The sequence below is a fragment of the Syngnathus acus genome, chromosome 21 (assembly GCF_901709675.1).
Source record: "Syngnathus acus chromosome 21, fSynAcu1.2, whole genome shotgun sequence".
Taxonomy (NCBI): Eukaryota; Metazoa; Chordata; class Actinopteri; order Syngnathiformes; family Syngnathidae; genus Syngnathus; species Syngnathus acus.
Window position 1 is genome coordinate 9,560,289 of NC_051105.1, and position 11,141 is coordinate 9,571,429.

At 41.3% G+C, this 11,141-nt stretch overlaps 2 protein-coding genes across 2 annotated transcripts; one reads left to right on the top strand and one right to left on the bottom strand.

Moving 5' to 3' along the window:
• Window positions 1-475: 475 nt before the first annotated feature.
• cps1 (carbamoyl-phosphate synthase 1, mitochondrial) lies at window positions 476-2,490 on the bottom strand (the record flags this gene model as incomplete). The annotated part of the gene is made up of 3 exons (XM_037239265.1): window positions 476-1,479; window positions 1,608-1,723; window positions 2,274-2,490. Coding segments are annotated over 3 exons (414 nt in total), but the record flags the coding sequence as incomplete, so codon positions are not given.
• A 4,526-nt stretch (window positions 2,491-7,016) lies between these two features.
• Window positions 7,017-10,846, top strand: myl1 (myosin, light chain 1, alkali; skeletal, fast). The gene is made up of 6 exons (XM_037240533.1): window positions 7,017-7,263; window positions 8,125-8,152; window positions 9,159-9,302; window positions 9,515-9,688; window positions 9,774-9,851; window positions 10,318-10,846. The coding sequence occupies exons 1-6, from the start codon at window positions 7,132-7,134 to the stop codon at window positions 10,344-10,346; spliced, it is 585 nt and encodes a 194-aa protein (XP_037096428.1). The 5' UTR covers window positions 7,017-7,131; the 3' UTR covers window positions 10,347-10,846.
• Window positions 10,847-11,141: the final 295 nt, after the last annotated feature.

Consider the following 11,141-nt stretch of genomic DNA (forward strand, 5'->3'; position numbering starts at 1 on the left):
AGAAAGTAAGCAAAGAAACTGATTTTTAAAGCGGGACATAATTTTTAATGTCCTTTATGCTTCGTTGAAAAGAAGCAAAGATTTAAAACACTAGAAATTATTCATGCTTTATTGACAGGGTGAAGGAAAAAGCTGCACTATTATTGCCAACAAAAAAACCAGATCTGACTTTTGAATGGATTCATCATATTAGTTATATTTATGTTAGGATTATATTTCCAATAGGGATGTTCAATACCACTTTTTTTAATACTCAATTCTTGAGTAGTCATCGATCTTATCAGAACGTTTAATCTTCCCCAAAATGTTCACCCCATTCGGGTGGTTGGGGGATCTGACTTTCCACTGATATGTCAACCCTGGAGAGGAGATGGGGGGGGAAAAAAGAGGCAAAAAAAAACTAATGAATAAGTTCAGAAAAAGAACAGAGAAGCAGAAAAACAAGGCACAGGAAAAAAGCCAGAGACAGAATGCACTTTGTCAATACACTTTATCCGACTGCCAAACCGCTATCAACCAAGATTTATAGACTGTGGCCAATTTTAATTATTTTGGAGACTGATGACACAGTGAAAAGATGAGACGGCTAAAAACGGTTCATCTCAGCTGTGCCATGGGTTTAGTTTATCAACCGAGGAAGTGTGTGTGTCACAAGAAAAAAATTTTTTTCCTGCTCCTTTTGTTCACAGTTTGCGGCTCCCTTTTTCGTCTGTATGCAGCATGATGCCGTTTCCATGGCAATACCAGGTGGAATCCTGGAAATTCTCTTCATTATTCATGGGCTTGCTCCCCTGACCAGGGTTTATCTTCAAGCTCCAATGCCGACACCAGCGAGACCCCCACTAACACACACATATCCACACGCCTACCCACACCCACATTTAAAAACAAAGCCACAGGGTTATGTAGCTGTGAGAGTGGGATTTATGCTAATGCGAGCTCCCTGAACACACAAATCTTTAATCACACTCCAGTTCAATCACAGCATTCACTGGATGCCAAAAAAAAAAAATGACACCAGTAAAGGAAAACATAAGTACCGGTAATACTCTTAAGCATCATTTGCCTTATTCCCTGTAAACTGGCTTCAACACAACAAATTACATAAGAGGATGAAGACATAAACTTGGCATGATGACGTTCCATGAAAGTAAATTTGAATTTATATGAATCACACATATGCTTCAGGCAGGCATCGTCCTATAACTTGCCTATATTGTAAAAATATTTCTCTTTAATGATAATGATACTGTGGACCAAGGGGGCCTCTGTTGGGCGTCCATCTGCCAGCAGCCCACTATAATGTGTCCATCTCAATCGCTTCTACCCCAAAGGCGATGCAGACTACAAGAAGCTGACACATGAAAGGCTGCCCGTACGACAACCAGACATCCATTATTAAACAGTAAGAGTGAGAGAAGGAAATCCATGTTGGAATAAGTTCACAGTGGACTCTGAGAAGAATTCTTCATGTTGATGCTGGAAGGCAGAACAAAAGAAGATCTATTATAACCCTAACAAAAATAGAAAACCCAAACGTGTAGTATGATTCTAAATATTTGGTCAATTTTCAAGCCTCAAAACACTTTACAGGTAATTTGGGTTACCTTTTTGTAATTCGCAAGGTGCTGCTCCATCTTTTGGAGTTGGTGCAGGAAGCACATGTCAATGTCAATGGCTGTCAACTGATGGATCAGATCTACACTCATACCGCTACGAAGGGCTTTAAGGGGAGAAACATGAAACAGAAGCAGCGAAACATTTATAATTCATCATAATCAACTTCATCATTCATTCTCCTTCTTGCAAGGGCAGAAATCCAACACATTTCCTTCAATAGAATCTTAAAATTCATTGCTTGTTCAAGTAATGCTCCAAATAATACATGGTGGACTGGAGAATTGAAAAAAAAAAAATCATGATGTGCATCTTAATGTGACTTAATCATGTTTTATCCAATTTGACGCCATGGTTGAATTATTGAGGCTAAATCAAAGCTCATGTTGCAAATTGTGAGGTGTTTGTCCAAGCTTTTTTTCCAGAGGCAGTCGTGGCACAAATCCATCCACTGATGGATGGCACATCCTCAGGGTGTTCTGCATGCCAACATTGCCGCCACCTGAATCCATTTGATTGATATCCGTATAGTATTTATAAATCACAACTGAAAGTTTATGATGTGTCATAAAGCCAAATACAGCAAGTGAATGAGTGACTGATATCCATCACCTCTTCAACACTCTTCATCGCACTGCCCGGTTCACTTGACATGCCTTGAAAGTGGTCCAGGTCCCAGCAGGGGGGGATCTTGGTGACGATGTTGTCTAAACCGGGCTCAGAGCAGGCTGTGGTCTTTTTGGATATATAATTCTTCACCTCAGGTAAGGGGATCCCAAGCGCTAACTTGGCAGCCAGAAATGCCAAAGGGGTATCTGTGACACATTGGACATCATGCAAGAGCAAAATAATCAATGTGGTCAATAATACATTTGTTTACGACCAGAGGGGTTTAATCCTTAAAGGGGAAATCAAATCCACTTTTTTTTTTGCAATTTGTTTTGTATGGCCCAACTAGTCAAAACAGTGTTTTGAATAATGTTATGTTTGTTGAATATGAATTAAACAGTCTGCGTATAGCATAGTTGAAGTTGTAATATCACCATTCACCACTAGATGTCAGACATGGCTTCGTTGTGCTTGCACCGGGTCTTATACTGCCACGTTTCACAACATTGTTGTCGCATCAAAATTAAGATTGCGGGCCTCATTATTAGATGTTGTATAACAAATGTGAGAAGCGTCAAACGTGGCAATGTGTATTGGGAACACGGTAAATCTTTAAATACCTCAGTGGGGCTGCAATGAGCCTCTGGGTGGAAGTGAGCTGTGAAAACCGGTTTAGAGTTGTGCCTGGTGGTTTGATATGAGTGCACAAAATCAAGTCAATAGTATTATACTCACCACCCCATGGAGATATCGCCACTTTCACTACATATTTCATGAGCCGAGACGAGAGCTATGCTTATTCGTGGAATGGAAAAAAATCATACGGCATGTTTTCCTGAAAGTCATTTACAATGAGTGAAACTAACCTCATTTGTGCCGGCGTTGACATTGATGAAAAGCTATCTATGCGGTAGCCATGATTCTGTGCAGTAATGAAGGCCTGGACTGTCATCGCATTCAGTTTTAAGATCTGTGAGGAGCTATTAGATTTTTGGGGTTGTGATTGGATGCCCATCAAATTCGAGCTTTCCAAGAATGGCGAACTGAGGAGAAAAGACAATGTCCTTAAAGGGGACATATTTGGGAATATTTGAGTTTTGGTCTCTGGAATCTCTAATTATCCCCAGTTTTGACATTATATTAATTCACTCATTTTTTCCAGTTTAGCCTCAGGTTGTTTTGGTCACTGGTCCTTTGCTGACATCCAGTGGTAATATTTATTGTTTACTCTGAGCAGTTTTGAAGGTATAATAACCACATGTGAAGTGGTCCCTCAAGTTACCAAAAACCCGGCAACATTACCTTTAATAGAATCATCATGTTATCATTTTTATGCTTTTATCATAATTATCTATTTGAAACTCTATATTTGCACTCAAAAGTAAGCGCTGCAATTTCTGCAAATGAATATGTCACATGAAATTGCTCAACAATTCAGTAGAGGGGAAGATGAGAAGCCAGCGTAATATAGGATGGCGCAAACTGTGATTATATGTTCTGAATTCCTTCACTGATTGGCTGCATTGTCCGCTGTTTCAAGAGTGACTTTCAGATGGGGGATCGAGCTTAAGAGAGGCCCAAAATAGACCAACAGGGTCCCTCGCCTCTCTCTGATGGATTTGCAGGCCCAGTCGTGGACAAAAAATGAGAGAAAAAAACATTTTGTTTCAAGGATCTTTTCAATACAAAATCAGATTTTTTTTTAATTCTGAGTGTCACTTCTGATTTATGATCAAATACTCAAAAGTAGTTACAGTTGCACATACAGGAGCACTGCGAAGGATTTGGAGCCCTGCAAAAAAAAAAAAATAGTTAGGACTTCAGCCCGGCTAATTAAAAATATCATCGCGGCCCTTAAAATCTTCATCACTTTTCTTGGCACCCCCAGTTGTAACGTTCTGAGATCTTAATCGGCACTCGTTTCTAGAATGAGATGTCACAAAAAACGTCACCAGCCCTCTTTTAGACACGGCATCATATCATGAGAACGACCTTCCCTTCCTCTATCATGCTGTCCCCAATAAAAAGGCCAATGAGAAGCTTTGTTTAGCCCGACCCCTGGCTAATTCCTGTCTGGCCTGTAGAGGGATATTGAGAGAGTGAGGTGACTAAAGAGAGCATGTGGCAACAGCGTGTGCATCAGGCCCCTTAAGGAGTCATGCCCCCCGCTCTTAGAAATCCCAAGAAACTTCACACCTCTCGCTAAGGCCTATAAATAGGGCCCATCTGTCCCCCAGGCTCAGTTACAGCCTCGTTCCTGTGTGGAATGGTTGGAGGGTGGTAAAGGAAGCACGCAGTGTTTGGAAAAGCAACTATGAGTGATGAAGTGGGGGAATAACTTTGATCCAAAACTTTTTTTTTTATTCCAGTCTGCATACATGTCGACATATAGTCGATTAAAAAAAAAAAGTCTACACACCCTTGCCAGGTTTGTGTGATTTAGAAAAAATGAGACAAAGATAAATAATTTCACAATTTTGCCAATAATTAATGTGAACTTTTACCTGAATAACTGAATTGATGTGTGGGCTAAGAGGGTGTGCACACTAATGCAAACACATTATTTCTGTTGTTTCTTTTTACTGCTCAACTTATAATGCAGTAATGGTGAAAAAACATTTTGAAATTATTTAACCTTGTCTCATTTTTTGGGACTACCAAAGTTTAGCATTCAAACACGGGTGTGTAGACTTTTTCTATCCACTTTTTGAAGCATATTTAGTTGCAAAGGCAGTGTGATTTCCTTCCTGTACTGCAACTTGTCAACACCTAACCTCCCTTCAGACGGCAAAGCATCTGCCATCTTTGAAGTCTTACGCCACATCGCACTCATGCTCGGATTTTCCAGCGGCTCAAGTTCTTCACATTTCATTAAGCACCAGGACGTCACGGTTGGCAAAGAAGCGTGTCTCCTAATCTCTGTCCTTTTCTGTTTGCCCTTCACAGTATAGACCCAGCCCATGATTTCATGCTTGCTGAGTTTTAGTGTTACTACGGACAGAGTTCACATCAGGATGCGACTGAGAGATATTGGGGGGATTAAGGGATCACTGACTACATAGTCTGTCAAATGTCTTGTTGTCCATTCAGGATAAAAGAGTGAGGTTGTAAACTTGGATTCCACTTAGTTTACAAAGAAATTATAAATATATGTGTATGTGATAGTGAATTTTTGTCTGTCATCCAGGATAAAAAAAAAAAAAGCAGTTACGTGTGACCCTCATAATGGCAAGTGGTCAGAAAAAGGGAAGATGGACGGATATAATTTTTTTCGGCATCAAGTTTGGCAGCTGACTGCATATAATAGCTATGAATGTGTCAATGAACAGATTAGAATGTGATAATTTTATAGCGATAATATCAGACAAACATGGTCATGTTGTTAAGAATAATAATTCAACGTTTTTCATTTTTTTGATAGAGATATACCAGTGGCTTGAATCCTTGAAATAAATGTTAAGATGGTATGTGTCACAACATTTACAGAACCCCCACACTCGACTATCTGACGTCTCATATGGCCTCCCCCAAGGAGCTGCACCCTGTTTACAAATAAGTAAAGCGTTACATGTTTAGTCGGAGGTGAAAATCACACACTCTTGGCTAATGGTTCTTCAGAATGACTCGGTAACATTAAACCAAAACAAATTTAGAAACTTGGTTATAGCAGGAGATTATTCCACTCAGGAAATTGGAAGTGAGAATAATAATATAGTACATTAAATGGAAAATTCAAGTCATGTTTTTGATAGGCCCATGTTGAATAAGCCCACTTAAGTGGACTAGTGATTCCATTGGGATTCCATAGTGGAGCTTAGAATGGGCTGAAGCACAGGTGCAAGGACTGGGGGGGCCCATGGTTTCTATTGGGGGAGGGGGTGAAGGGATGTTGAATCTGAGAAGGTGCAGCTTGGTGCCAACGGGTGAGCCTAGTTGACAGCTGAGGGACTGAGGCTTTCTCTGGCTTGCCCCAGTTGAGATGGGGTCAGAAAAAGCAAGCGTGTGTGTGTGTGTGGGGGGGGGGGGGGGGGGGGAGTCAAGGGGGGACAGGTTTGCACCGTTGGCAAGGAGACAGATATAGAGAAGAATTAAGGAAGGCAGAATTTACACTGTTAGCCTTGTCGGGGTAACTGGCATTGGCAGCTGAAAGCACCCTCGTGGATTGTACGTCACTTCCTCCCTAGAGGAGGCGGCCAGGAATTGAACGCAGGTGTGCCCTTACACACATTCTCAATGACCAGAAATATACATTTGGTTCATTTTGGAGCAGATAGACTCAAGCATCAGTATTTTGTCATCAACTTTGCTAGTTTTACCACACTCCTGCATAATTATTTTACATAATTATATACAGTATGCATTGTGTTTCGGTACCGATTTTGATAACGACCAATTGGATTAGCTGCACATTTTTTAATTGAATTAAAATTATTTATTTGCAAATTTTAGTAACTCACAGTAGGTTGCAATAACTAAAAAAACAAGACTAATTTAGGTCAATGCGATTTGAAGCAAACATATTTTTACCAGTGTCCATCAATCATCTTGTTTGTACTTTTTTTTTAATCATTTTAAGTGCATCTATGTATTAACACCTATGATATTATATATATATTTTTTAAGCTTCATGACGTATTGTAAATGACAGAGTTTTAGCCCTCAGCCCAATATGCCATGTTTAGAGAGAGGCCACACACATACACACACCCCTCCGAAGCACCATCCAATCCACACACAAGTTTGGCCTTGCGGGGGTCCAGGAGGAAAATAGACTCATATATATACACCCAAAGGGCTTTGTATGTGCTTTGAGACTCCTCCACTTTGTTTTGCACACCTTGTGCTGTCACCCTTACCCGGGAGTGTTTGTCTTTGAAGGAGCACGGTCGTATAACTTTGACTAAAATGGCACCCAAGAAGGACCCAAAGGCTCCCGTCAAGAAGGCTGAACCCGCAGTAGCGGCACCTTTACCTGCAGCTGCAGCTGCGCCTGCACCTGCTGCCAAAACCCCTGCTGTGGACCTGTCCGCCGTCAAGGTACAGACTAAATAGCATTTTTATATTTTTATTTTCCTATGGGAAAGGAACAAGTTATAATGGACATTTAAACATAAATCGCTAGAGTAGATATATTATTCGCTCTCGTACATGCATATACATATACATATATACATACAAGCATGCATACATACATACATACATACATACATACATACATACATACATACATGTTTTTTTCTAGGAATCAAAACATTTTCCACCTTACTCCAAAATTCAATGTAGTGTTTACAAAGGAGTTGTGTAGCGGCTTACATCGACGTGGCCCAGTTGGCACAGAGCCACATTTATTGAATGTAAGTGTGACAGTGTGTGTAAATAGTTGTGTGTGTCTATTTGTGGCCTGGGTTTGACTGGCAATCAATCCTTTTGCGCGCAGCAATCTGAACAGGATGAGCGGTACAAAAATGGGGGGTGTCGCTTTGGAAAATGACTAGATGAACGGATGGACGGGTTTATAGTGTTTCCTGTAAACTGATGCAAGTTTGTAATGGATGCTTGCGGAACATTGCATTAGATTTCTCAGAACCACGGCTAGCTCATGGCCGACGTCCTTGACCCCGCCCCCTGTCCCTCAAGTGGTGTGATGGCACTGCGGGAAGACACCAAATGAGGGCATCTTAATGTTGCTAAAGATGGACCCCCGCATATCGGGTACCACCATGTGACGCAAAATTTGTCCAAGAGGCAAATTTAATCCCAGTTCAGCCATGATTTATTAGTCCAGATTAAGAGAAAGTCCTTGTTAGGGCGGTCTTGGGTTTTTGATGTAAATCTTCTTGAGATGTCTATTTTGGTAGCAAATGCCAACTCACGTTGTTACTTTTTACTCACCTCCAGATTGAATTCAACGCAGACCAAATGGAAGGTACGAACCGTTTTTCCATTTCCACACTGAAGAAACTGTTAAAAAAAGAATTAAATAAACAAACATGCAAATTTAGTAAATTCTTCAGTGGACTGTTTGATGGCTGGACATCACACTGGAGTCAGCACACACGTATCACACGCAGGCCTTGCCTTTAAAGGAGGAGAGGGGGCTCATATTCTCAGCTATCAATTCCAAGGTGGTCTTTTATAAGAGCCCATAGCCTTGCTTAGAGCGAGTGAGACATCTGAAATAGAAATAGTTTGAAGGGTGACTGAGCTCTACAGGACTGTATCCATTCATCCAATAATATCACAACCTATAGAGTCCCTTGGGCAGGTGAAGGCAGTCCCTTGAGGCACTGCCTTCACCTGCCATCATGCAGTCACAGCTACTCTCTATTGCAGGGGTGCCCAAACTTTTTCAGCTCGCAAGCTACTTTTGAAATGACCAAGTCACAAAGATCTACCCACTAAAAAAAATAATAAGTTTATATATATATATATATATATATATATATATATATATATACAGTATATGTCATCGTGAAAAAAAAGTCCGACTCCCATTCCCTATGAAAGTGATACTTCTTACTATGGCCAGCTGCCCTACTCATTTGTATACCCTTTCTTAAGTTTAAGACAAAAAACAGGGTTCTGACATTTGGAGGGAACTCGCAAGCTAGCGTGTTTGTGTTGTGTTGTTAGCGCCGTTGTTTGTACACGCGTCAAGTGCGGAAAAAAAAAAAAAAAAAAACATTTTGATATCACGCGATCGACCAATAGTGGCTTGGCGATCGACCGGTCGATCGCGATCGACGTATTGGGCACCCCTGCTCTATTGTGTTCAAAATTGGAAAGTTGCATCCATATTAAATCAGCATTCCTCGTAAGGCGACACACAAACTCATATTAATGTTTGCGTGCAAAGGTTAATCAATCCATTGCAATTCATTGAAATGTACAGGACTAACGCATGTTGGTTGACCCCCCCCCCCCCCCCCCAGACTACAAGGAGGCCTTCGGTCTGTTCGACAGGGTGGGTGACAACAAGATTGCCTACGGCCAGATCGCAGACATCATGCGCGCTCTGGGACAGAACCCCACCAACAAGGATGTGAACAAACTGCTGGGAAACCCCTCCGCTGAGGGTAAGATTCTTATTTGCTTGCTATTCCGCAAGAAAACAAAACATCAATCTGAACCAAAAACTGACTTTTGGTTATATTCAGATCCGACTTGTAAAATAAAATGCTTTGTGTGCAATCATTCCCATTAAAACTACCATTTGATGAGCGTATGTAGGTAATATCAGTAAAAAAAAATGGAATTAACTTATATGACTTGCCGTTTTTGTACACAGACTTGGCCAACAAGAGAGTTACGTTTGAAGGTTTCCTGCCCATGCTTCAGACCATCATCAACAGCCCGAACAAGGCCGGCTTCGAGGACTACGTTGAGGGTCTGCGCGTGTTCGACAAGGAGGGTAACGGCACGGTGATGGGTGCTGAGCTGCGTATCGTTCTGTCAACACTGGGTAAGCCAGACGCTGCCCCCCCGTGGCTGCAAACAAAACTTTATTGGGCCTTGTTGATGTTTGTTGCCTTTTAATCTCCTTTCAGGAGAGAAGATGAATGAGACTGAGATCGACGCCCTCATGGCGGGTCAGGAGGACGAGAACGGCTGCATCAACTACGAGGGTGAGACACATGATGGCGATGCAGAGCAGTTATTCTCAAAATGTGGTACACAGGCTCCTCTACTGGTGGGCAAACGAATTACTGCCAATACAAGTCAGTTATATTTCATCCGTGAATCTTCATATTATTATTGTTATTATTAATATTAATAAATAAATAAAGAATGTTTTATATTATATTATTAATATCAATATTTATATATCATCAAGATCCATTTTTTATAATAATATTAATGTCAATATTATGAAAACGTTTGCATCTCTAATTAAATAATTTGGCAAAAAGTTTTTCCCCCAGGTCTGTTGAGAATACTGCATCTTAATATTAACCCCCCAAAATCTTACATAATATTGTGGCCATTGCTTAGTAAAATAATGTCTTCAAATCCAAGCCTGCATTGAACACTGACTTATTTGAATTCTTCTCTTGTGTCCTCCCTATGTCCTGCCCTGGTCTTCACATGCAGCCTTTGTCAAGCACATCATGTCAGTGTAAGGACGTCCCCACCCGACCCCTCCCCTCCCCACCCAACTCCACCACGGTAGTGGTGAGCATCGAGTATGTGCAGACCCCATGGTGTCGAGACATTGACTCGCTGCTTTCTGCACCACCTGATGAAGCAGGGCAAACAAAGGACTATGAGATGCCATTTCTAAATCCTTCTATTGTTTTGTTCCACACATTTTTTCCCCTCTCGTCTCCAACTGGTGCTTTTTAGGCCTCTTCGGTTCCAGACGTGCTCCTAAATTTTCATCTCCCAAAATTCCTCCGCCTGATTGGGGATGTCCCTAGTTTTCTCAGTCCAGGAGGGGGTGGTGGGAAATTGAAGACCCCCCTCCCCTCTTTGTAACTCATTGGCCAGCAGTCTTGAGTGACTGTTTCGGCACAGGACTGGCTACCGAGGTCGATTCCCCCCTCATCTTCCCCCGACCCTGAGTCTTAACTTATTGTACTCTCCTCTGCCATTTCACAATAAACTTTTCACAAGTTCCCCATTTTATCGCTGCATCTCCCACACTCAAAAGAAGGAGTACGATCTCAAGTACATTTTTTTTCTTATCTCATTTATTTTAATGAATTACCTTAATCGGAGTCATATCAGCGGCAGCGGGAAAAAAAATAAATCGCATACATCTACTTGACCGTTTAAATACATTACATTTGCTGCGGGGTGGGGGCGAGAGGGGGATTACAGAGATGGGCAATGCTGAAAAAACACAGAAGCAAACAAACAGGTCAGGATAAAACACACTTCCTCCAAAAAACAAACAAGATCACTCCAACAACTTT

What these genes read in the sequence shown, in the direction of transcription:
- myl1 (XM_037240533.1), top strand. Translation starts at nt 7,132, where the DNA reads ATGGCACCCAAGAAGGACCCAAAGGCTCCCGTCAAGAAGGCTGAACCC. An exon ending in CAACGCAGACCAAATGGAAG is followed by an intron (nt 8,153 to 9,158) that starts GTACGAACCGTT and finishes CCCCCCCCCCAG; the next exon opens with ACTACAAGGAGGCCTTCGGT. An exon ending in TATCGTTCTGTCAACACTGG is followed by an intron (nt 9,689 to 9,773) that starts GTAAGCCAGACG and finishes ATCTCCTTTCAG; the next exon opens with GAGAGAAGATGAATGAGACT.